This window comes from Notechis scutatus, chromosome 4 (assembly GCF_049901735.1).
Source record: "Notechis scutatus isolate UNSWTSFEM ecotype Mainland chromosome 4, rNotScu1.2, whole genome shotgun sequence".
Taxonomy (NCBI): Eukaryota; Metazoa; Chordata; class Lepidosauria; order Squamata; family Elapidae; genus Notechis; species Notechis scutatus.
The window spans coordinates 121,850,052-121,877,391 of NC_142012.1; the positions used below are offsets into that span (position 1 = coordinate 121,850,052).

Genomic DNA, 27,340 nt, shown 5'->3' on the forward strand with positions numbered 1-27,340 from the left:
AATAGTATTGAACTATGTTAGGGAATTACAGTACCCAGTTCCTACAACATTTAATTTCCTGAGGTTTATTGCTTCAAAATGTATACTGCTTAACAGTATGCATTGTGTGTGTGTATATGTGCAGGAGAGAATAATCAGTTTCATTATTATTTTGACCATTTGAATAGTTAATGACAAGAATATACAGTATAATCATCATTTTATTTTCATTTTACAGATGAGTCTTCTTCAGCACAAACTTCAAAAAGTGTGTTTTGTTCAGGATTAAGCTCTGATAAAACTATTGTCACAAAAAGCCAGCCCAGTCCTACAGCATATTCCAGTGCTACAACTTCATTTGGAACAGCTAACCATAAACATCCTAGAAAACGGAAAAGAGTTTCATCAAAAACAAATGTGAAAAATGTACAGTATGTCCAGAAGCTAAATAAACACAAATATGGTAGTTCACAAATTCCCCATAATACTAATTACTCAAAACACAGAATATCTGCTCACAATTCCCAGCCAGCAGATACAGATCTGTCTAGCAGTAACTTGCCTATTTCAGTAGAAAAATCTGAAGCTGAAGAAAATGAAAATAAATCATATAGATGCATTATAAGTAAAAACAACCAAATCCAAATTTCAGATACTAGCAAGAGGAAATTACAGACATCTACTCCTCTTATTTATTTAGAAACAAGAAGCTATAATGCTTCTACAGTTCCTTCAGAAAAAATTGCTGAGCCACTTAAATGTTCTTTGGGAGAGTCTAAGACAACAAGTAAGACAACACTTGAAGATTATACTTGTGACATTATTCCTAATTCTTCATGTAACTTGAATAAATCTAACCATGAAACATATGAGTTAATTCAAAAATTAAAGAGCATTTCTGACAGTGATGCTGAAGCGTCTGATTGCAGCGTGAACAGTAGTGAAGAAGAGACACTCATCCCTCTTGAAAAAATACTGTTCCAAAGTGTCAGACCATCTGCAAAAAAGTCAGAAGAAGCTATGCATGAGGATGAAATAGAAAGCACAATTTCTGCAACACATAACACTTCTGTAAGTAATTGTCTTTGGTTAGAAAGTCTTTATTGCGATGATCATAGGCACAAGTATCCTCATGAAAACCAACTCTTTACTGGTACAGCTCCCAGCTTTTCTTTACTTTTTAAAATTTTAAAACATTGGTATAATTTTACATGAAAAAAAATTCCAGAAAACCCTCATTATAATATGAAGATAGCATCTGTCTTTTTAACTGAATCAACTGTGTATATGTTAGGAAGCCATTGTAAAGGGGAAGATATTTTCAAACTCGAGTAGTTTTAAATATCAGAATGTACAAAGTAATATTAGCCAGAAAATCGTTTCTTGGTTGTGCTGGTGGTGGAAACTTTTGAAACTTTATACTTGTATCTCATAGAAAAAGAACCATATTGACTTATTCTTGTGATTAGCTCAGTCACTGTTTTTCAGTTAATAGGTTGGATACTGTTAGAGGACTTGTGACAAACAATTTTTTAAAGAGATCATGTTTTTTTCCCCTCTCATATTCCTCATATTACATTTGAGATACAGGTATTTCTTGAGTTACAAACATTCATTTAGTGACTGAAATTACAGCGGCATTGAAAAAGTGACTTATAACCATTTTTCACGTTTATGATTATAAGCAGCATCCTTGTGGATGCTGCTTATAATCAAGATCAAAATTTGGACACTGGCATGTATTTAGGACAGCTGCAATTGTCATTGCATAGGGTCATTTAATCATTTTCGTGATCTGACAAAATTAGTGGGGAACCAAATTTGCATAACAACTGTGTCAATAACAGCTACAGTAATTCATTTAACAACTGTGACAAGAAAGGTCGTATAGTGGGACAAAACTCACTTAACAAAGGTCTCAATAGAAAATTTGGACTCAATTGTGGTCATAAGTTGAGGACTACTTATAATTGCTTTTCAGATGTGTCTTTCTAACTCAAGTGTTTTCTTGAATAAACATCTAAGAAATGTAGATGTTAAGTCTAATAGCCATCAGTGTTCTGAAAAATATTTTATGTTTTTCATGGACTTTTGCTTCAGCTTTCTAAAGCTTTTACTGAGCGTGGGGCCTCATACATGAATCATTTGGAGCATCTCCTGAAAGAGAAGGAAGAGTTAAGGAGGTATGCCTGCTTAGCTTTCTGGTCCATCCTCATTTATACAATTGCACATTATTGTTTATAACATAATTATAACTTGGATGTTGCTTGCATTTCACCTGCCTCTTGGCAAATGAGTTAAGTTTGTTTTTACATATCCAATGAAAAAGTACTTAATTGTTAGATTAAAAAAGTTTTTTAGATGAAGGTGTGACTTGACTTTATGTAGGTATGGAAGAGCCTAGAAGGAGAGAAGAAAAACGGGCAAATATAAAAAAAGAATGTTGAAGGTTACTTTCAAGCAGATAGAGCAAGAGATAACCTTCCTCTTTATGGCCTTGGGACATGATCACAAAAAGACAGTTAACAAATATTTCCAACTTATTTATTGGAACAGATAATGACTTTAAAAAAATGAAAGAATAGTAATAAAGATTTATCACTTGTGGATGGAGGGTAGTGAAATTAGTAATAAACTAAAGCAAAGGCTACCAGAATCTTAGTAGCAATAATAAATTAAGTTTATGGGATCCTGGGCACTCTCTGGTTGTTTGCAGATGTTTCCTTACACAACTTGGTAACATCACCAATGCTAGTGAGGATGGGGTTGCACCCCATACTCTCCGTTTATATACAGTGACCTGTTTATATACAGTGGCATGCCGTGCCAGTATTAGTGATGATATGGTTTTTCTCCTTGTTATTCCTTGATTGGGATATTGTTTTCTGCTTGCTTGTTTGTCTGGTGTTAATCCCCACTAAATCCCTCTCACTTGTGCTGATGATGTTACTTACTTGGTAATGAAGCATCTGCATGCACACAACCAAGCTCAGAGAGCACCAAGGACTCCATAATTCAATCCCAAGCTACATATATTATCCTCTCTTCTTTCTTTCTTTCTTTCTTTCTTTCTTTCTTTCTTTCTTTCTTTCTTTCTTTCTTTCTTTCTTTCTTTCTTTCTTTCTTTCTTTCTTTCTTTCTTTCTTTCTTTCTTTCTTTCTTTCTTTCTTTCTTTCTTTCTTTTCTTCTAAAAGGTAATGGCTGCCCATCTTACCATAGGATAACTGTCGGTGGCTTACAGTCATAAAAATATGTCTTTCTAATCTAATACACACACACACACAAATTGAAATCAAGCATTTTAAAATATAAGGACGTGAGGAGAACAGGGTGGAGTGGGGGGAAAGTGGGATCTTTTGTTACTCAATCAACCACCTCCACTCTGCTATTCACACACTGGGGCCCCAAGCCAGCTGGCAGAGCCTTTAGGCCCTTACAAAAAGATATAGAAATATTATTCATATCCCATCCCTAAAGAAAGATGATGTAATAGTTGCAAAAGTGATGTGTGAATAAAATAATGTTACGATTTGTTGTAGAAGCTGGTTAATGCAGTAATTTTCCCTTAAGAACTGTTTCCCAGTTTCTTGGTGTAACCCACTCTCTCACCTTTCTATACTGAAAGTATCTCATATTGTTTGTCCTACCACTTTAAAGCAAACAAGCCTGCTTTACTGTTTTCAATAGAAAAGAACTCACGTTGAAATTAGTCTTTTAGCACTTTTATTTTATTACCAGAAATGTACTTACATCATGTTACAATACATGCTTTTAAATTAGATAACCACATGGTTACCAAATTTTATTTTAAAAGATCAGCAGAAGCATCTTAGGTAATACTATCTTGCCATATAAAGTTGCTGGAAAGTTTGTTTTTATAACCGGGGATCAAGATTCTTTTGAAAGAAAAGTTATCTCTTTTTTTCAGGGTAGATGAATTAGAGAACCAGTTACAGCACGTTAAAGAGAGAGTTGAAATAAACTCTGAACCTGAAGATCAATCTACTGATGGTGAATTATTTGCTGAACATAGGTTGGTCTTCTGATTTCAGTGTACTAATTGCTTTGTCATGTTGTTACAGTTAGTCATATTCATACTCTTTGTTATATTTAGTCATATTCTAACTTTTTCTTCTGTAAACTACTCCCTTTCTTAGTTTTCTAGTTATTTTAACATTATACTTGTTTGGATACATTGTCTTTTAGTATCTGTATCTATGTATCATGCTTAACCATAGTTTGATGTCATATGCTGAGTTTATCAACATCCTAATCCAGATACATACATAGATAAATACATAATTATGTTTTAATACAACACATGAACTTAACATAATTCTTGAGTTGCTCTGACTCCTAAAGTTCTTCTCCTTTCATAGCAGCTGCTTTATAGGATACTAAAGGGATTGTATTGAAAGTGAGTTGCCCACATTCTGTTTAAGTACAAATCTCATTCAGGTCAATAAACTGAGGTGAATTATCATCCAAGTTATTGTGCTTTAAATTCTTTTTAGCGTATATAATTTTGTCTTTCAGAGAATTTATAGAAAAATACTCATTCAGCCAGGATGCTATTCCCGACCAGCACCCTGGAGAAAACATATTTCAAATAGTGAATGCTGGGAAAATCTTCAACCAGAATAATCTTGATTTGAGAAACTTTGATTTTCATCCTCAAAATCTGATTGAAAAATATCTTCTTAGGTAAGAATGGATCCTTTAATGTTTGAATGTGTAGGCTAACTTTGAAAATACTAGAGCAACCTTAATATGTGGTGTTTCTGCAGATCTGGAATAACACAGCAGCTTTTTGTAACTATTGAAGGCTTACTTGCATCTACTTACCATAATTGTCCTTGTCCCGTACCAATTTTAAAATGGATGTTTCAGGTAAGGTATCTTTTATTTTGTCTTGGATGGATGTAATTAAATACATAATGAGTATGAACTATAATTAGTTCACAACTTTAGTTTTCTGCATTGCTTGTTTCCATATTTCCATTCTTGACTGTTAATTGTTGAAACTTGATCACTTGCCAAATACAGAAAAGTGGATGGGTTTTTTACATTTTTAGCCAGTATTCTTGCCATGTTGCGATATCCATAAGAATAGCATTAATGTATAGAATGAATATTCTCATTTCATTACTTCATTTTAGAAAACAATTATAAGATTATATTCAATAATGCTAAAAAATTATCTGACATTTTGCATTTCGCATTTTCAGTGTGCTTGCCTGTTGTTTTTCCCTTCTACTTCTTTTGGAGATTGTACTGTTTATTTGACATGCTGGATGTAGGAATACCAAAAGTACCCCGGGCCATTGATTTTGTCTGAGAAACTAGTCAGTTTAGTAATCTACTTTAGCTTTATTCCCACATCAAAAGGGGGTTCCATAAGGACATGCATGGCTTTTAGAAAAAGCTGTACTATATTTGAACATAGTGTTTTGCTAAATCACTTACAAATCACTATATTCTGTTGTTAGGAAGCAGGTGTCTCTTTTTAAAAAAAATTGTGAATACATTTGAAAATTTGAAGAATTATTATTGGCACAATGGCTGCAATAGACCTATGTACTCACAAAGGACAAAGTAAAGTAAACAATTGCTCCTAGACAATATATCCATTTCAGAGAAAAAAAGGTGTTGTTCTGAGAAATTCCAGATTCTCAAAAGCACACTAGTAAAATGTTCCTCTCAAACATGCGGAACAAATTTAGAAGAAAAAATAATCTGTGAAGCATAAAGTCTTCATTTCAAAAACCTCTAAAAAAGCAAAGACAGAACTTAGCTGGCTGGGAATGTTTTAGAGAAAATTTACAGTCCTATTCCAGTGTTTTTCAATCTTAACAAGTTGAAGATAGGTGGACTTCAACTTCCAGACTTCCACAGCTAGCTTTGGTTGAGATATACTGTCCATTTCTATTCTTCCAAAGAATTGGGGCAGGAGAAGGATCAGGACATAGCAATTTCTTACGGTATTCAAAGGCATCATGTTGCAATCCCAGTGTTAAGAGCGGTTGTATTAGGTTCTATCTAAATCTGTAAAAATGTTTTAATTTGCTAAATAAGTTTTTTTCTCAAACAGATGATGTCAATTCACCCAGATAGCACAGTTTCAAGAAAAATTTTGGATACGTTGATGGTATTAACAATTAGAAATTGTAAGTGTTTGAATTAAAACTTGAGACCTTGCAATCTTACTTGCATAATTCACTCAAAAGAAACCTGATTAAATTCTGCTGTTAACTTAAACTGATTAAGCTAAAAAAAAGTAATATGAATGACAGGATTCCTATTCCAGATTGTGCCTTATAGCTTTACCAATATAATAAAAAGTATGTTAGTATATCTACATAGAAACTGGAACTAAGTTGATGCAACTAATTGATAGCAAAACGGATTCAAGGAGAGGGCTTTAGAATATACAATTCAAAAGATATTCTGTGCAGATAAAATATTTTCATCCATTTTCTCAGCTTTATAACATTGATTATATCTCACCGGCTCAAGGTTGACTCAGCCTTCCATCCTTCCGAGGTTGGTAAAATGAGGACCCAGGTTGTTGGAGGCAATATGCTGACTCGGTAAACTGCTTAGAGAGAGCTGTAAAGTACTGTGAAGCAGTATATAAGTCTAAGTGCTATTGCTATTAAAGATACATGCCCTTCTGAATGTTATTATATAGAGCAGAAATACAAACTATAGGAAAAATATTTTAAAAAATACAGTTCAGTTCAAGAAACATAATTGCTGTAATCTTAAAAGAATGTTGTGATCATATCACATCTGGTTATTTGTTAATTCTGCTCTGCTTACTGAATAAAAAATACAGTTATTCTTAAATGAACTCCAGTTTCTCTGGCTTGAAGAGAAAATTGTCACTTTTTTCTCTCTGCAGTTTCTGATAAGAATGACAAACAGAAGCCATGGATTCCATCATTATTTGATATAACAACTGTGTTAATCAATATGGGTATTTCCTTCAATGTGTTATTTCCTTTGCAACATTTTCAGCCTGGCTATACTGAAAATGATATTATGTAAGTATTTAGCAAAAGGTTATAATCTGAAGTATGTAATCTTTAGGACTTGTCCCAAAATTTGTCACCAATCAATAATTTTGTGATGCAAAAGGAAAATCTCATGTAAACGTAAATGAAGTCAAATTTAGTTTGTGTCCTGGCCCACCCTAGTTTTAGAAGTGGGTTTTCCAGCATGACAAAGTCCAATTATGACCTTTGTGCTGGAAAAAAAAAATCCCACTTCTGATGTGTGTGCACACATCCAAAAACATCCACAAACAAAATTCCTCTTCTGTTGATGCAGCTCAGGCAAAATAAAAGGTTGAACAATCCTGACTTAAGCCTTTGTTTTTGTGATTTTTCTAAAACTCAGATTGCTATGAGTCTGGGACTTGTTACAGTATGGATCTCATCCCTACCACATTATGCAATAAAATTATTAGTTTTGAAATTTTAAAATACAGAATATTCTTTCTAGGTTATCCCTTCATAATCGGATACATGTGGGAATGAAATATGTAATAAACTATATGGAAACAAGTCTCTTTTTTTAACCAGGTCTGAAATGCACGTAACTGTGAATAAACAATCAAAAAGAGACATCTGTATAAACCCAACAACTTACTTTCTTCTAATAGAGAGCAATCTTTGCAATATAGCAAAGGTAAGAATGGTGCTTTGTTTTTAAAAGTCCTCTGTTGAGTATAAGAATATGTCTAACTGAAAATTGTTAGTAGTTGCTGGAATTTTCCTTGCAAAAGTAGTTTAAGATGCACAGGAAAACATTTCTGTAAGATAGAGAAAATTAACAGAAATTTAATATAATAAAATGTTGAAGGTTTTTTTAAAATCCTTTATATAATACGGTATATTGCTGCCTTTAAAAAGTCCACTAGAATCAAGGATACATTCAGAATGTACACACACCAATACTGCTTTTGAAATTTATACTTGCAGCCAAAATTAATATTGCTAAAAAAATTTGAAGTCATTATCTCTCTTTTTCTTTCGTTAAGTTTCTACAGCTGTGTATAAATGTATGTCCAGAAGGTTACACAGACAGAGAAATATTTATATTGCTACTGCTACTATCTAAATTAAGTTTGGAAACACAACTGAAGCAATTTCCACTAGTAGACTTGGAGTGCCTTGTTATAAAATTGCTTGAAAATATCAGAAACTGGGATACTGAGGTAACTTATTTTATGCTAATTTATTGCATTTTGAGAAGATCCAATTTTTAACGTTATAAAAACTAGGCATCAATTAGCCTTAGGCTTTCTTTAAATTATATGCTCTAATGCAGGGGTCCCCAACCACCGGTCCGCGGACCGGTACCGTCTGCGGAACAAGTCCTACCAGGCCACTGGTTGCTGGCGCCGCCATCTTTTTGATGAAAAAGTGCTTCCGGTGAGCTTTTCTGGGTAGAAAGCTCACCGGAAGCACTTTTCATCAAAAAGATGGCGGCGCTCAGCTGATGCGTACCGGGCGCGGCATTAAAAAGGTTGGGGATCACTGCTCTAATGCATATATATATGCTACCTGCTCACTTTGTGTTACCACAATGGGTAAACCTGCCCAGAAGAAACCATAATTTATTTTTAGTAATAAAAAATATTTTTAAAAGCATTATTCAGACTGGATTTTTGTTTAATAACGAAAACAATCCAGAAATGTTCTATAAAAGCTGTAATCATTTTGATCATCTGCAAAAGTGATGTTAAAAAACTCCATTTTGATGTTAAGAGCAATTATAATCAATGGGTTTAATTATGTTTTGTGGAACTGAAATATCTAATAAAATATAGTTAAACCATTTACAGGTAATTACGGTTAGATGCCTTAAATAGAAATATTTTTGAATAATGGGAGCATTTTAAGTTGTAGTGCTGATAGTCAACTTTTGTCTTTTCAATAAATATAAAATATTAAGAAATATTAATGTAATAAGCCAATGCCTATCAAATACATGCTATGAATAGTCTTTAAATATAATAAATAATTACACGTATTGTCTAACAATTGCATACACACTGATACTGAATTTAGCAATTGCTTTCAAATTCTAGTAACAATTTTTTTCTTTCTCTTTTAAAAAGATGTCCCAGTTATCCTTGGCAATAAGTTGTCTATCCAACCACCATCATAATCTCTTGTGGCTTGTTCAGTTTGTCCCCAATTGGACAACTCGTGGGAGGTAAACTTTTAAGACAATATCACTTACTGTAGTATGCTTATCAGAATTCATGTCAAAAGCACCAAATTATAGCTCATATATTTATGTTAACTTTATTCTTCTAGACAAATAAGACGACATCTTAGCTTGGTAATAATCTCAAAACTTCTTAAAAGCCATGTGAAAATACCCAGTACCCATGATCATCAGGTAGAGTATATTCTTTCATTAGAACAATAGTTTGTTGGAGTTAAGACTTGTTTTCTCAGTGAAGGGAGCTTTTTTAATTACATATTTTGAATTTGACTGTCTAAGTGCTTGTGTTGTTCTTTAAAGCCTGCTAGGAGTCTAGCTCAGTTACTTAAAAAGAGCATATACCCTTCTTGATATGTTATGGAGGTAGTTTAGTTATCCTTCTTCTGGACGTTTGTTTTAACTTCCTAGGTTAGTCTACAGCCCTAGAATTCACAAGTAGTCCCAGGGTTGAATCAGTGCATGTGTCTAATAAGTGGAGCATAAATTCACATTACTAATCTCACCATCCTGCTAATTCATGTTCCTTCCATTTCTTTATATGGATAAAAAAATTACTTCTCTTTTATTGGTGTGCAACTTTCATGTACTTGAGAGCTGCACCCACTATTGCATAGCAAATTAAAAGCTACACCAGAAAATGGATGAGACATGGCTTTATTTTTTATATTTTACATAATATATTTTATTTATATTCATTATTTTAAATTTCTAATTGTTTAATTTCTATCTTCAGTGTTATGGACTCCATTCTATATTTATTTCTGCAGCAAAATTTATCCCCAACGCTGCATCTTATTATGCTATTATATAGGATGAGTGCAATATGTAAGAAGGCACAGCATTGAGAATGGCAAAAGGCAGAGACTATGGAGAAAGGCAAGTCAGTGATTTAGGCATACAGAAAAAATAATCAGGGAACAGATAGGGGAACTAGAGATAGACAAAACAGTGGAAATGGTAGAAACAATGAGCAGAAAGTAAGCCAAAGAGAAAGAAACAGAAGAAAATGTCAAGGACAGCTGTGCTAAGGGGGAGATTAGGTACCACGTGGAAGAGAGATTGTCAGTTGCAGCCAAATATCTTGCTTGGTTACATATGGCCCCAACGCTATATTTTTTTATTCTTCTTTTATTTAAACTTGTAAACACAGCTTATTCATGGTTGGTATTTAAATTCTAATGTATCTTCTGAAGGTTTTCAAAATTTAGATAAAGGGAAGAATAATCTTCATCTACTTTATTTCAATTCAGAGCTGCTCTTATATTCATATAGATTAATTTCTTTTGCTGTGATAGTCCCTCCTATTTTATTCCTAGCATCAGGGTTTCAGAAGCTGCATGCATAAAGATTTTGAGGAAACACCCTCCCTCCTCCTGCAGTGTTTTAGTTTCTAAAATGATTTAAGATCATTCTTCTCAAGATTGGAAAAAAAACCCCATAATGTGAACTGTATTGCACTCTAATCTCCCAATAGATGTCATTACTGTGTAAGGAGCTAGTGAAGATGAAACCTTCAGGTCTGTTAAAGAGGCTGTCAGAAACTTCAGGCCATGATGATGGTGTTACAGGGCCTTTTCTTTCTGAATCTGAACACCAGGTAATATGTTTTTTTTTTTTAAGTAGGTTAGGCAAGATATGTTGACTCTAAACTATATTTGTGGTTATTGGTGATTTAAGAGATGCTCATGTTTCATGAGGTCACATAACCAAGTTGCTATTCTATGTGCAGCAGAGTGAATGTGTGTAATGTTAATGGACTCAAGAATTCATTTGAAAAAATTCCTTCACTGAAAAGGAGTAATGTATAAGTGTTGATATTAAAAGTGAAGTTCTCTGATCTGATCATGAATTATCAAGAAGTTTCTTAGTTCCTCTTTTATATACCGGAAAAGATTACATGGTGGGGAGTGGGAATAAATGATATATTGTTTAGTTCTGATATTCTTATAACCCTTTTTCTTTCACTTCAATAAAACCCATTAAGAAAATGCTGTGTGATTCATGTTTGGGAAAAAGATTATTCTCCATTGGAGAACTTTGGCAACTGCCAAAGAGTCTGACATGCAAGTCCTAGTATGCAAGTAGCAGAGTGAATGGCAATAGTGTGAGAACCCACAATGTGTGTAGGTGTTTGTTTTTTTATGAATTCCTTCCTTTTTAAAATATAAACATACAGGGAATCTTTGACTTATGACCACTATTGAACCCAAAATTTCTGTTGCTAAGCAAGGTAGTTGTTAAGTGAGCCACCTCATGTTATGACTTTTTTGCCACAGTTGTTAAGCAAATCATAAAGTTGTTAAGTGAATCTGGCTTCCCCCATTGATTTTGCTTGTGGAAAGCCAGCTGGAAAAGTTAGAAATTATCAAATACCCTGGGACTGAGTGCAGCTGTCATAAATACATGCCAGTGGAGAAGTATCTAAATTTTGATTACATGATCACAGAGATGCTGCAATGGTTACAAGTGTGAAAACTGGTAATAAGTCACATTTTTCAGTGCCATTGTAACTTTAAACAATCACTAAAAGATTGGCAATAAGTTGAGGATTACCTGTATTTTTTTAACATGTTTTAAGAACATAAATTTTCTTACACTATTTGCAGATGGTTGAGAGTTCAACATATAATTGTATCTTTTCCCATACAATTGGCACTGATAGTTTTAAAGTCTAGCACTTCAGCAGCTGAACTACCTGAAAAAGTCTGGTGGGTTCCTTATTCCCAGAAACTTGGTAGCTTTTTAAGTAACCATTTTTACTAAATGTTGCCTTCTTTTTTTTCTAGGCTTATTATCTGACTTATGTCCTCCTTCACTTGGTTAGGGAAGCTAGCAATTTTGAGCGTACAAGTTCCAATAAAAGAGTAAGTAATTTGCTTAAATTCTTTCATTAACATGTAAACAGTTTTTTTATGAAGATACATGTACTATGTGTTGGAAATCAATGAAATTTGACTAGTGTTCTATTCACATAAATAACAGATTCCCAGTTCATACATGTGGCTATAATCTTTGATGATAAAGCTTCCATAGACAGTACTTTATTAAGGAAAATTTGATTTGTGAAGATCTGGTTATTGATTTCCAGTTAATATTGTATATGGACTACTCAAAATATGACCATACTTACAACCCATTTTAGGACTTGAATTAAATTGCTCGTTGGGCCTTCTTCATACTTTAATTAAAATATAGTACTGAAGTATCAGGCTGCAGTCAATGATTTTCTATTCTGTATTCCATACTCAGTAGCACTGATGATGTTACCTAGTTGGCTAATGAAATGTCTACAAACAAGCAATCACGTTTAGAGACCACCAAAGGACTCTCCAATTTCTAATGCAGCTACGATAGTCTTGCAAATGATACGGCTGCTTTAGTAATCCAAAAAGAAGTGCCTCTTAGATGCTTCTATCTAAAGTTGTGTCCCTTTCAGATGTTTCTGGGAGTTCTTGTTACTTGCTTTTCTCCAAGTTTGTCTGATTTCAGGTTTTAAGTAGAAGCTTTGGGAGGAATAATATTTCCTGTGGGTTGAAAAAATTAAATAATTTGACAGGAAAATATTTACTGTTAATATTTATCAATATTATTTCAATTTATTTTTGTTTCCACCATGATGAAAAGGTTAGATATAAATGACTAACACCACAATGTACTAACTCAAACAGAAGAGGCCTACAGAAATTCTTGACTCCTTTCCTTATGTGGGCAGATAGGATGCACAGTTCCAAAAGTAGTATATCCTATACTTTATGAGTAATATAAAAACACTCAACTACAAAGTCCAGTCTTGATACATACAAGTTAATCCTCAACTTACAACCATTTGTTTAGTGACCATTCAAAGTTACAGTGGCACTGAAAAAAGTAACATGACTTTTTCATACAACCATTGCAGTATCACTAGTCACATGATCAAAACTCAGATGTCTGGTAACTGGCATGTATTTATGATAGTTACAGTGTCCTCGAGTCGTGATTTTTTTTATGACCCTCTGACAAGCAAAGTCAATGGGGAAGCCAGGTTCACTTAACAACCATGTTACTAACTTAACAGCTGAAGTGATTCACTTAACAACTGCCAAGCAAGGTCATAATTTATTAGCAATGGAAAGTTTGGGCTCATTGTGGTTGTAAGTTGAGGGTTACCTATATTGAGGTAGATACTTGTTTACGCAGTCAACTTCTAAGCCATTTAGGGTTGTGGATTTTTAGAAGTGGAAAGACAGAATACAAATGCCTAAGTAATTTGTAATCATTTGTGACATGACTATATTGCAAAGCACTAAAAATGTACAATATACTGCAGCTTTACAAATTTTGGACAAAATGTTAATATTATTTGCACTTACAAACTACAGCAACAATAGGTTGAAATAACATGTTTAATGTCCTTTTAGAAATGGCTGTTAAGACTCTGTAGCATCCTAGAAAAACATGTAAAGTGTGATATTAGGGAAGATGTCAGACTGTTTTACAGAACTAAGGTGAGTTTGTCTTTTCTCATCCTGGAAGATATGCATTTTAAAATTTGTCTTTGCCATTACAACAGTTTACCTTTGATCATTCTTAACTGTGGATTCTGAAGCCTTTGAAGCAGTTCCTACTTTCTTAGGCATGACAGTAGATACAAAAAATCTAACACATAAAAAAGAAAAGTCTGGATATCAACAAGTAGGAAATTTTGTTTCTTTCTCAGTTATCAAGTCTGGGGTTTCAGTCAATATGCAGAAATTAAACATGTATTTAGATATATGTGGAGTGTGTTATATTGGGGTGCCAGGAAGTTTTTTGGGTTGGTTTTATTTATGTTTTACTGTTTTAGTATTACAAGATTCCACAGATTATGCTATATAAGACGAGTGGTTATGTAAATCTTTCAAATAAATGTACATAAAATCTGAGAAGACAAGTTTGCAAATAAGTTTCCTTCTACCTCACCCAAATGAGAGAAAAAACCCCACGTCAGTGTTACTGATTCCATTTAGGTTCTATAATATTGATGGAAAGGGTATTTAACAGAAATGTATCCAGAAAATTAGAAGCAACTCTTAATTTCATAAGGTACAGGAAGCCCTCAACTTAATGACAGACATTGGGACTAGAGTTTCCCAGTAAGTTACTACTTTAAGTAATAAAGTGTGACTATATTGCTTAGTGATGGCAACTCCTGCAGTTCTGGTTGCCATTGTTAATCAAATCCCATTATTATTAGGCAAGGCAATTTCCTGCTGACTTGTTATGATCAAAGTTCAATGGGGGAACCAGTAGGAAGTTGCAAGTCCCGAGCCAGATAAATGGCTGCTATTGGATGGAAGAGTGCCAAGTGCAGAGGAGGAGGTACACAAGGGTTTGGGGGAATGCACGAGAGGCACAACACGGGGCTGTGGGAAGGGGTGCAGGAATGCAAGAGAGGGTTGGAGAAGAGTGTAGGAGTGGGTGCATGAGAGGCACAAGCCAGGGATGGTGAGAAAGAGATGATCAGGAAAGGTGCATGAGTGACTGGTGCAGCATGAAGCAAAGAGGGGGCTGGTGAAAGATGCATGGTGGGGGGAAGACTTACCCCAGCAACTTACAGCCTTCCATGCTGACTTTCTCATTAACTTTCTAGTGAGGCCAGCAAGAAGGATGCAAATAGCAATCCTATGATCATGAGGCACTGTAACAGGTGATTTGTTGCCAGGCACCCAGATCACAATCATGTGATTGCTAGGGTGCCTGGGATGGCCAGAACACTAGGACCAGTTGTAGCCACCATTCATTCGGCACCATCCATAACTTTGAACAGCTACTGAATGAATGGTCGCACGTCAAGGTCTACCTGTAGTTCACAATGCCAGCAACATTCTGTTAACTTGAAAGTGCTACTTTGCTTAAAGTCCTGGGCATGAGACTTGCCCTGCGTCCTACTTGTGTGGAATGGTCTGTCTTTAAATTTGCAATAAAATTCTGTCCTTATTTCTTCCAAAGTAAGTCCTGTTATATTCCTAAAGTACACTCCAAAGTAATGTAGGCCAGCAGTGATGATCATCACTTCAGCTTCCAACCAGTTTCTAACTTTCTGTCTCTAGGTAAAAGACTTAGTTGCTAGAACATACAGCAAATGGCAGCAAATGATACACAGTTCTCAGCTTATTCAGGTATGGTACAATTACATTTGCGTACAAATTATGACATATTATCAGTTAATAATAATGGCATAGAAATCAAACTTTCTGGAAAGATTTTTTTTTGCCTTTTAAGAAGTAGAAACAATATAATAACTGGAGAATGGAGTAAAGGGATATGCAGTGTTGGATTTAGACCAATTAAGTTGATTTTAAAGCTGTGTTTACATGTCAAAAAATTTCCACTAATTAATTTAGAATTTCAAATCTGTTTTAAATATGTATATTTTTCCATCTAATTCCTTCTTTCATTATAGGGTCAGATCCATGACTTTTGGGTCCCAGATACTTAAAAAATAGAGGCTGGATGATCAAATGACCAAGAAAATGAGTGGGAAGACTACATTATTGTCTAAGAAGAGGCATTCTTATAAGTGCACTTAACTTCCCCAATTACTTAATTGGGCAACTTTAGTAAACTGTATTTTTTTAAAAGATCCATTTAACATTGAGAAAATTGCTTCTTTCTACATGATAATAATATCTGGTTTTTCTTAAGTCAATCTAAATTGGATGAATACATTTTTTTTTTAAATCAAGGCAGGATTATTTTGTCCTTTTTACAACAAATATGGTTCTTACATTCCTACTGTGAAGCAGAATTTAAAAACTATCATTGGTATTTGTATACAGTATTGAAGATGTGTCTCTGGTGACTTTACAATAGTATCAGTTATATGAATGTGGCTTTTAACTTGCATTATTAGCATATCAAATTAGTTTTTGAAGTGGGAAGAAACAGTAATTTGATGGATGACACAAAAACTAGACCTATAAAAATTGGAAAACAATTTATTATCTTAGAGTTTACTTCCAAGTAAATTTGGATAGCTGTAGCTTTATAGTTATAATAAAGGGGTTAAGAAATCAGTCCTAGCGAGTCCATATTGTTCAAATGTTAAAGATTGCTGGTTGTTCATACCTAACATTCAGGTATTCATAGATATCATATAGTAATAAATTGATGCAATAACTTGGTCAATCTTTTATAAAAGAATTAATGTATTCCTCTGTTTTATATTAGCGGTCCCCAGCCCTTCTAGCTTGATGGCCTGGCACCAAGTGGTGCTTGTGCTTGCTACAAAGCTCCATTTGCACGAGCAGAGGGTGCTTGCACTCGCTCGTGAAGCTCCACTCAAGCAGAACTTCGTGAGTGAAAGTGCCGTCCACTCTCACAAAGTGGAGTTTCACACACACCAGCTTGCCTATTTATTCCACAGTCCAGTTTCAAACCAGACCTGGGCCTAGAGGACCCCTAATTTATATAACTTTGGACCATGAATATGTATTATTCTATGACATGGACATAAAATATATAGTCCATAAATTTCAGATTTAATATTAATATAAATGTATGTATATATGTATGTGTGTAAATACTGTTTTTGTGCAGTTTTAATCTGAAAACTTGCACTGCCATACCTGTAAATAAAATATTAGAAGCCATACAAATTAAATGCTTTAGAAATAGTTTACATAAAATAATTGACTTTTATATTTACATTTAAATCAAGATAGTCATGTCAAATAAATGGCAAAATAAATGGTATACATTGCTATTATCTAAGTGTGTAATAAGCACCGATAAATCATTCAGGAATTTTATTTTTATTCAATGGATGGTGGTTTATGCTTCAGAAGTGTAAATTTGGTTCTGACTTTTAATGCTGTTGAGAGTTTCCTTAATTCCAATATAAACTTTTTAATGAAAAATGCAACTTTAGAAGGAATATGTTGTTGTTGTTGTTCAGATGGGGTACATTTTATTGATTCTTCCTGCATTCTGTGCCTAGGGTACAAATAATTCCTGTGTGCAATTAGAAATAATTTTTGTTCTCATGAGATGTTGTATACTTCCTCTGCATTCTCTTGGCTGCAGCACCTTAGATTGCATTGAAGACTATTCTAGAAAGTGTAGTAACTGCCAAGAGCTGAACGCTTAGGAAGACAGCTATCCTAATAGAAACAGCCTCATCTATCTGTATGGTCATAAAGCTTAGACAGAGGCTTTTTACTTAAAGCAGGAGTCTCCAAATTTGGCAACTTTAAGACTTGTGGACTTCAACTCCCAGAATTACCCAGCCAGCATGACTAGCTGAGGAATTCTAGGAGTTGAAGTCCACAAGTCTTAAAGTTGCCAAGTTTGGAGACCCCTGACTTTTGAATGAACTGTTGTGCCAATTTTTTAAAGAGAATACAGAAAATAACATTTCAATCATAATGTATATTGTGTATATTATGTAATGTGTATATATAATACACATGTACATTATGTATATTGTGTAATATCTATTATGTGAAGAAATACGATTTTTTTCTTTTTTATAGTTTTTCAAGAATGCTCAGATGAAACTTCCAATTTAATTACTTTAAGTGCAAGAATAACATCTACATTAAGATTGATTACATCTCTAAAATTCACAGTAAATTGCAAATATGTCATCCTTAGTATATCTCAAAAAAAAAAAAAAAAACAGGTATAATGAGGACAGAATCCCCCTTTTGCAAAAATAACATTTTAATTGTAGGGCCTTACAGCATTTGAAGTTAATTCTTTCCAGTTGTTTATATTCTTAAATATTAAACAACAGGCATGTTAGCATAGTTCTTACAAACTCTATAAGTGTAATCTCTCCAAAAAATGTTATTTATAGATCAGACTTCTCCAGCTATCTAAGTTTTTGGTACTCCTAATATTAAAAGTTTTGTTTTGTTTTGTCTTGGATGTGCATTTTTTTTATTCAGGTTGCACAACCCAACTTGAGATTTATACAGTATATGAATGTATTGCTTACATGGAACTTAAGTTATAAAATATTTAATTCTTGCTTTAACAAGGTATGTGAACTAGGCTTTGTTTTTCACAAACCATGTATGTTCTAAGAAAAATTAATCCAAAAAGTAGAGAACCATAAAACAATGAAAACACAATACATTAGCTATGGTTGTGCTTTAGTTTTCTTAACTTTGTTATCTTCATGTGTGTTGGACCTTAACTCCCATAATATTCGTGTTATGAAAGACCAGTATAATATTCTGATTTCAAGTCTAAATAATACCTTTAGGCTTTTGGACATAAAAATAAAAGAATAATTGTTGGACACTAATGCAAAATACAAATACTTATCAAAGTTCAAAAGCATTGTAGGTGTAATTGTATACTTTGTACATAACATACTGAATCATAAATCAGCCAGGGATATTTTAGCTTAATGGATCCTGGACAAAGCTGAACAAGTAAATTGATTTAATGATAGCGATGTTCCCAAACTTTCTTTGACTTTCTTGGGCATCCTTAGTATCTCAGTAATATTTTTGTGGCATACTTAGGACAATCATATTAAGTAGTAACATAAACCCTGGGGTGCTGTGATGTAGTTTAGGAACTGCAGTAGTAAGATATGATTAAATTTTATCTTACTTCGATCCTATCAACAGCCCAACTCGGCAATCAAATAACAAAAATATAGCATTATCCCAATCTGTTCCCTTGTGAAGACCCCTACATTATCACCAAAATCTTATGAGAACTCACACATACATTCGCGCCCGCCCCCACAACCCCAAAGTTACTATTTTCTGTATCTAAAATGAAATAATTCTACCCACCTGCCTAGGAAGGGAGGAAGGGTAATAACGCTCACTGACTATTATTGACCAGCCTATTATAAGAGTCACCATGGAGCAGTGATTAGAATGCAGTACTACGGGATACTTCTGCTGACAGCCAAACGCCTGCAATTTGGCAGATCGAATCCAACCAGGCTCAAGGTTGACTCAGCCTTCCATCCTTCCGAGGTTGGTAAAGTGAGAACCCAGATTGTTGGGGGCAATATGCTGACTCTGTAAACCGCTTAGAGAGGGCTGTAAAAGCACTGTGAAGCGGTATATAAGTCTAAGTTCTACTGCTAAAAGATCCAGTTTTTTAGTTTGGTTTCGGTTTGGTTTATAATAAGATCCAATTTAGTTTCCAGTTGGACATGACTGGAAAGGGAAAACCTTCAGCTTTATAATAAGATCTGAGACTGGGAATCATTGTTACCTGGACACATTTTACATACTGTTACAGTACTCTAAAAAGTAAATTGCACATTTTGGTCCCAACCACCAAGATTATAACAGAATCAGCTACAACATTGATGATATTCCACGTGTCTTTAAAACCCTGGCTGTTGCTCAGGCTTTGGATAGAGTGTTCCAAGTAGCCCTATAGGTGATGATTGTGTCAGAGGGAGTGGGACACACATGATTTATTTGCTTTTTTTTTTTTTTTACTTTTGTTTAAGCTGCCCAAATTTCAAATCAAATTTGTCCTATAGTCATAGACCAGCATAGCTGCCAAAGTTGTTTTGGAGTCAGGCAGCCTCTCCATCTGATACTATGGAGAGCAAGCAACTACAGAGAACAGGGCTTATACTAATATACTAGTATATTAATAATATACTACTGGAAGTATATATATGAGGGTCTTCTAGGCATGTTTCCATTATTGTTTTTATATAATAAGAGTTAAAATTAAGGGAAAGATTCCTAAGTGGAGTGTTAGAATGTCTTAATGATTTTATTCCTGATTTCCATCTGATGCACCTTTTTTCTGTTCTTCATGTACTTGCAAATGTTAGTGCAACTTTAAATTATGTACATGAAATTACAATTCAGATTCTTGTGCACATTTGCTTAATATATTGATTACAAAATGTGAATAATTTCCCTTCAGCCTCTCTTGAATCTAAACCTATAGACCCAGAAAATTTGTGAATGCATGGATAAAATTTATAGTGATGATTTAGACCAGACTTCAGTGGATTTATTGGGCTATTAGTATCAAAACTATTCTAGTTATTTCTTCTTAAAATAAACTCTTATGGCTTTGGATTTTTTCCCTTGCATAATTATAGATGTTTCTAATTATACAGCCAGTTAATTTTTATTTAATGCTGCTAGATATTTTGTTTTTACTAAGCTGTTTCTTGTTTGTGTTTGTACTGATGTAATATGTAATTAAAAACTTTTTAAAACAAATGTATTATCAAGTCACTCTGGTTGAAAACTGGAAATAGCATTGTACTGAAATTGAAAAGGAGGAAGTTAGGCTGCATTGTTATATAAGATAAGATTCAGCATTTTTAAAAATACTTTGCACTGGATTGTCAGAATTATGGATCATGAAACAATCACACAGTCCCCAAATTCATAAAAGTGAAACTGGGAACTTAGATGGAGCTCAGCCTCTCCTACTTGCCTCCAAAAGTTGTGGATGCTCCAACACTGGAGGCTTTTAAGAAGAGATTGGACAACCATTTGTCTGAAATGGTCTAGGGTTTCCTGCTTGAGCAGGGGGTTGGACTAGAAGACCTCCAAGGTCCCTTTCAATTCTGTTAATCTGTTATTCTGTTACTGTATAAGAACAGTTAAGAAGTTGGACAGGGTGTTCCTGATGGCCCAACTGTTAAGAGCTCAAATCTTGCTCTATTTTCTCAGATCTTTAAACTTTTGTTTTGCCTAGAGCCGGATGTCAAACTTGCAATGTCGTGTTGCCGTCATGTGATGTATCGTGACAGTTTTCCCCGTCGCAGAGCTGGGGTGGGTGTAGTCTGCATGTGACGCCACCCGTTTGATACCCTAGAGCAGGGGTCGCCAACCTTTTGGACCTCGGACCACCAAACTCATAATTTTAAATACCGCAGACCACTAATACGAATTTTGACTGATGGTGGCTTGCTGATGTTGGTGAGGGAGGAGAGAGAGAGATCTAACTTCGGAGGGCTGGGTGATCTCTCTCTCTCTTTCTCACACACACACACAGATCCATCACACACACCCATACCCTCCAAGGCAGCCATATTGCTAATCTGCTTTTGAGTTCCGTTCTCGGGGGGAGAGAGAGAGACAGTATTTTGCCGCGGGCCATGTGGGTGGTGTAGCCTTGTGTTCCTGCGCAGCCTGGATTAATTACTTTGGGGGTGCAGGTGCTCTGGGGGTAACATTTCTCTGCAGACCACTAAAATTTTCTCGTGGGCCGCCGCCTACTGGTTGGTGACCACTGCCCTAGAGCAACACAAAATCTTGTTTTGCCTGCACAACAGGTGGCCCACCAAGCATTGTGTAGTCCATGGGTTGTTGTTTTTTAAGGGTATATTTGGAACCATTGCAATTGCCAACTCCAGTACTGGTGTGACTCCACTAGCTACAAAACATCCACGCAGCAGGTATTTCTTGGTGGCCCAGAAAGATTTTTAATTTTCTAATGTGCCTGTTTCTCTTCTTGGCCTAGAGTATCCCCTCCTGACTGTGACCAGGAGCAGCATACAATAAAACCAACAATTAAAACGTTATACAAAAGCCACGTAACATAAATATTAAAAAGAAAGAAATGAAATTAAAAGAAATGCATCACAATATTATTATACATGATGCAGCCAATGCATAGGCTCCCTATTGGCAGGCGATCCCCAGGCTCGCTAAAAAAGCTTTTAAGTTTTAAGAAACTTGGCAAGTCAATATAGCCTGGGCCATCTTGAGGGGCATGATGTTCCAAAAGGTGAGAGTCCCTTTTGGAAAGACCAACCTCCTGGATCCCATCAGATGGAAATCTTTAGTGAATTGGATTTGCAGCATGTTCCTCCTGCCAAACCTGATGGGGTGGATAGATGTAACAGAGTGGCAGCTCCTGAAATAACCTGGCCCCATGCCTTCTTGAGCTTTAAAAGACAAACCCTTGGTTGTAAAGTTATTTTTTTCTTCACACCTGTAACTATGATTGGTCACTAAATGAGGAGTACCTGTTATGTTAACTATATCTTTTAATTTATGTTGTAAAGCTCTAGTGTTGCATATGAAGCACCACCAGATGGTAGTATTGTTTATCGTGTCACATTTTTCTTCTTTCCAACCCAAAAGAATGCAGCAGATGTTATGTAATGTCTAGGCTCAGTATTCTGCCCTTCACCTGTCTCTTAGCATGGTAACTCTCTAAATCAGACAGCACTGAAGTAAATTGAATATAGGGAGAGAAGCCAGTTCAAGAAAGTCTGAAAATGGGCCAGATTAGACTAGGGACTGCAGAAGAAGAAACAAAGTTTAGAAAAATTTATGAGGGGAGATGGGACACAATTAAGCAGTACCTCGGAAGGTTGGTGTCTGCTCCATTCTAAGCCGTCCTCCCTTCTGTTTACATGCCTCAGGGCACAGCATATACAGTTTGCCTGCTGCTTCCCAGTGCACACAAATACATGGATACTACAAGAAAGACATGTATGCCCATGCAACACATTACTTCATTACAAAGAAGAAAATACAGTTTGTCTATTCTATGGTCACTGCTGGCAGGTGGTGGGAAGGATTCTGGAAGTCTTTACCTTGTGTTTTATTCCAATCCAATTACATGTTGGGATTCTTCTTTTATTCGTTTATTTGTATCTTGCCTCTTATTTTCACAAATAACTCAATATTCCTATCCTTGATATCCATATCAACCTCCTTTCCTCCTATTTTCCCCACAACAATAATCCTGTGAGGTTGGCTGGACTAGGAGTGACTGGTCTAAGGTCACCCAACTGGTTTTCATGGCTAAGGCTGCACATGTCTTTTGCTTTCTAGCCTGGTGCCTTAACCACTAGACTAGACCCACCTGTATCTATCCATCAGCAAGATAACACCCTGTAAACCAGGGGTGTCCAACCTTGGCAACTTTAAGACTTGTGGACTTCAACTCCCAGAATTCCTCAGCCAGTTGAAGTCCACAAGTCTTAAAGTTGCCAAGGTTGGACACCCCTGCTGTAAACAATGAAATCAAATCACATGAGGGGCAGGGATGGATAAGAAAAGGCAATCCTGAATTTAAAAACGGGTTGGATCTTGCTAGAAGCTGCGGAGAAAAACATTCTCCAAAGTTTCTTTAGTGTTTCCTTATGAGACAGTCTGTTGGCAGTTGCTCCATCCTAAGTCCTCCACCCATAAACTCAAGATCCAGACAGTTGGCCAAGTGCTACCACCTGCTGAGATATCTTTCTATTTGTTTCTTAATTACTTAAATCTTGTTTATTTGTTTTACTTTATCCAATATGCCTATTCCACAGTCCGCTTTCTTTCTTTCCAGGAGCATATATGTATTTTTCTGTGTCAATTTTCACTTAGTTTTCATCCAGACCATTATTACTAAAAAACATTCCAGGACATTAAAATTTCCCTGATAGTAGATGAAAAGGCAAAACAGTCCCCCGCATATCCCGATGAGCTTACCCAATGGTTTCATTTAGGTGTTGAATAATGTGGGATGTAAGAATGGACCCTAAGGAGCACTGTGTAGTTCATAAACTGAACTTTTTATATCCAACTTCTGAAGAAGGATAGGAAGCATTTAGAAGCATTACTTTATAAACCATAAATCCCTGTGAAGAAGTTTAGAAGACTATGATGGTCAAAGGTAATGAACATTGCTGAGAAAACCAGTAAGGAATGTTCCACTCGACTACTTCCCCACTCCACCAGACAGTCTAAAAATATCCTAGTACAGACCAGAATGAAGGGGTCTTTGGCGCTCTCTGAGCTTAGTTATTTTCTTGCAGATGTTTCATGACCCAAACTGGATAACATCAAAGTTAATTCATCAGTGCTAGCTCATTAGCACTTAGGACCTAGTTAGGTAATGAAACACCTACAAGAAAGCAACCAAGCTCAGAGAGCTCCAAAGACCCCTCATTTCCATAAGCTATAAATATTCTCCTTTACTGAAACCAGAATGCAATAGGAAAATTTAATCCAATTGAAATCTGAATTAAAATGAAGGCTTAAATAAATATATGAAGAATTTAAAACTTGGCAAAGTAGTTTTTTTCTCAGCTTCCTAAATGCTGGGAGAGTGTGGGAAAAGGGCATTTCTCATGGAGATGTATTTCATAGCCTGGGAGCCATAAGGAAGATGTTTTCTGGCAGAAGTGGGTTTTCTGCTGAACTGAGAAGCCAGGCAAGTACAAGCGGAGAGTCATCTTCAGATATTGAGGCTCCAGCATTTAGAGATTTATTTATTTATTTATTTATTTATTTTATTTGTCAAGCAATTATAAGGTAACAGGTATAAGTATAAACATAGTTATGAATACATGAAATGGGTACATATAAGAAAAATAAAAGAAACAATAGGACAGGGACGGTAGGCATGTTGGTGCGCTTATGCACGCCCCCTACAGACCTCTTAGGAAAGGGGTGAAGTCAATAGTAGACAGTCTTAAGGTTAAAGTTTTTGGGGTTTGGGGAAGAAACCACAGAGTCAGGTAGATCAATCAATCTCAAAGCTTTGAACTCTGTCTGGTGGATAACTGGCAGCCAGTGCAGTGTTTAAGTTACCATATGATTTGTGTATCTTGCATCTGTCAACAACTTAGACACTGCATTTGCACCAATTACAATTTCTGGACACTTGAAAAGTATGCTAGCTGGGATTGCAGTGTGAAGAGACTTCAGCATCTCATAAAAGAGACTGGCCAGAAAGAGCAGTGTTTGTAGTCAAAACTGCTTTATAGGGATTCCCTCTGTTTGCTTTATGTGCCTTCTTTGAGTTACTTCACATACTTCCATTTGATTAGATGCTCAAGACTGTCACCGCTTTCAGTTCCTGATCCTTTTTTTTTTGGCTTTCTGCTTTTCCTTAGAATTCAACCACATCTGGAGGTTTGGCTTCCATTCTAAATGTAATTCCCTAATCAAGTTGTTCTTTTAAAAAGATAAGCAGCAGTCTGAAGAAATCTTTGTGCAAATTGCTCTGTTACTTTTATATCTCTGCACGCATATTTATTCTGCATAAATTCTAATCTCATAAAAATCTCTTGAGGTTCTTGCTTACTTTTTTATGCTCTACATCTAGTCCAGCCTCAGAGTAATTTAAGGATTATGTACACTTTGTTCAGAACTCTGAAACTATTATTGAATCTTGTTATTTGTTCTTTTCCCTTTGACATCTGACAGGTAAAAGATTAATCCAGAAATGGATTGCTCTCAAATATTTCTGTTCATCCTTGTTCAACATTAACTTTGGTCCATTCTGATGTCTCTCTTAATATCAGGCAGAGAATATAAAAGATCTGGAAAGCAACTTTAAATGTCTAGCCAAGTATCACTGTTTAGCTACCTTTTAACCTACTTCTATGCAAAATCCTTAGAGTTCAGATTGAATTTTTGCCTCTATTTAACAGCAGTTAAAAGCTTGGAGAATAAAATAAGTTTGTTATGCCCACAGTCTAATTCTCTATAACTTTGTACATGTCCACATAGTAATGTGGACATCTACTATTTGTCTGAAGTGATATAGGGTTTCCTGCCTGGGCAGGGGGTTGGACTAGAAGACCTCCAAGGTCCCTTCCAACTCTGTTATTCTATTCTAAACACTGCTAACTTTAACTAAGAATACACACCAGGAACCATGATCAATGCAATATAAGTGACTCAATGAAATTATAAACTATTAAATTAATACTGAAAATCTATTTTAATTAACCAATTCCTTATTTAAAATATAATTTATGAGTAATTAATGATAAACTGGAAAATCATAATGTTTATAGTATTTTAGGTCCTTTGTTTACTTATTTGTATTTTATTTTTTATTCTTTTTACTTACTCTTTAACTTTCTTTTCTTATACTCTTACTTTAAAATGCCTAATTAAAAGAATAATAAAGAAACTGTCCACATAATCACCAGGAACAAGCTTTACCTGAGGGAATCTTTTAAATTTTCAAGCTGCACACAAACTATGGAACAATAATGTTCTGTTTCTTTTCATCTCCAAAACCAACTAATTGTTCTAAGCCTACCACAAAAAATTGCCACCTTGCAATTGATCATGCAGTTTATCACCCACCTTATCATGTCAAGAGTGGCTCCTTCCTTACTTATTTGGCATAGGATTAAATTCTTTATTTTCTAGATACCTCTCAGTTCCCCATTTTATAAAACATGCAGTAGTATAATAAAAATGCTGAGAAATCTAAACTCTAATCATTATTATTTCTGTGGCAGTTTATTTAATATTTCCACCATGAACACAAAACAGCATCTACCATAGGCCCCAACCTATTTAGTCTTCACAGCAATTCTGTATGTGTGAAAAAGTACAAGAGAATAACTTTCAAATTTCTGAATTTGGATGATTGTTTGGGCTAATTGTTCCCCAATGTAGAAGTACCTGTTTTTGGGGAACAGATTTGTTCAGCGTGTGACATCATTTTCAAAAAAACTCTACCACATCAGTGATCATCTTAAACAATACAGGTAGTCCTCAACTTAAGACCACAACTGAGCCCAAAATTTCTGTTTGCTAAGTGACACATTTGTTAAATGAGTTTTGTCCCATTTTACAATCTTTCTTGCCACAGTTGTTAAGTGAATCACTGCAGTTGTTAAGTTAGTCACATGGCCATTAAGTGAATCTGGCTTCACCATTGACTTTGCTTGTCAGAAGATCACAAAAGGGGATCACATGATCCCAGGACACTGCAACCTTCATAAATATGAGTCAGTTGCCAAACATCTGAATTTTGATTACAGGACCATGGAAGTGCTGCAATGGTCATAAGTGTGAAAAACAGTCATAAGTCACTCTTTTCAGTGCCATGTAATTTCACACAGTCACTAAATAAACTAAATAAATAAGTCGAGGACTGCCTGTATTAACATACTCACATATATACATGTGGTCTAAAGGCATACTGCAATACCATATTTGATAAAACGGAGAAGGAAATTTTGAAAGCCTGCAGTTACATTGAGATAGAAAGGGTAATAAAATCATGATTGGTGAAACTGGAACTTCTAAGATAATTTTGGAGGGTAAATTTCTTGTTGGGTGTGGTTCTTGGTTTTAAGGTATATTTTCTGGGACTTACACAAATCTTGATGACAAAATCTCAACAAGTTTGCAATGAGATTACCATATAAATGTGTCCAAACATCTGGCAC

At 35.1% G+C, this 27,340-nt stretch overlaps 1 protein-coding gene across 3 annotated transcripts in view; it reads left to right on the forward strand.

Annotated features, from left to right (window-relative positions):
- The window catches only part of SLF2 (SMC5/6 complex localization factor 2), a 29,600-nt gene extending 11,556 nt beyond the window's left edge, over positions 1 to 18,044 (forward strand). For 2 of the 3 annotated variants that reach the window (XM_026667419.2, XM_087964642.1), the window contains exons 5-20: positions 218 to 1,050; positions 2,080 to 2,162; positions 3,908 to 4,012; positions 4,516 to 4,683; positions 4,767 to 4,869; positions 6,071 to 6,146; positions 6,884 to 7,025; positions 7,566 to 7,671; positions 8,024 to 8,200; positions 9,107 to 9,204; positions 9,309 to 9,393; positions 10,694 to 10,816; positions 12,006 to 12,083; positions 13,620 to 13,706; positions 15,291 to 15,359; positions 15,644 to 18,044. In XM_026667419.2, the coding sequence (XP_026523204.2) occupies positions 218 to 1,050; positions 2,080 to 2,162; positions 3,908 to 4,012; positions 4,516 to 4,683; positions 4,767 to 4,869; positions 6,071 to 6,146; positions 6,884 to 7,025; positions 7,566 to 7,671; positions 8,024 to 8,200; positions 9,107 to 9,204; positions 9,309 to 9,393; positions 10,694 to 10,816; positions 12,006 to 12,083; positions 13,620 to 13,706; positions 15,291 to 15,359; positions 15,644 to 15,679 (2,369 nt within the window). In that variant the 3' untranslated portion in view covers positions 15,680 to 18,044. Of the gene's footprint in view, positions 1 to 217; positions 1,051 to 2,068; positions 2,163 to 3,907; positions 4,013 to 4,515; positions 4,684 to 4,766; positions 4,870 to 6,070; positions 6,147 to 6,883; positions 7,026 to 7,565; positions 7,672 to 8,023; positions 8,201 to 9,106; positions 9,205 to 9,308; positions 9,394 to 10,693; positions 10,817 to 12,005; positions 12,084 to 13,619; positions 13,707 to 15,290; positions 15,360 to 15,643 lie in introns of all 3 variants that reach the window. The other variant, XM_087964641.1, reaches the window with a different exon arrangement.
- The last annotated feature ends 9,296 nt before the right edge of the window (positions 18,045 to 27,340 follow it).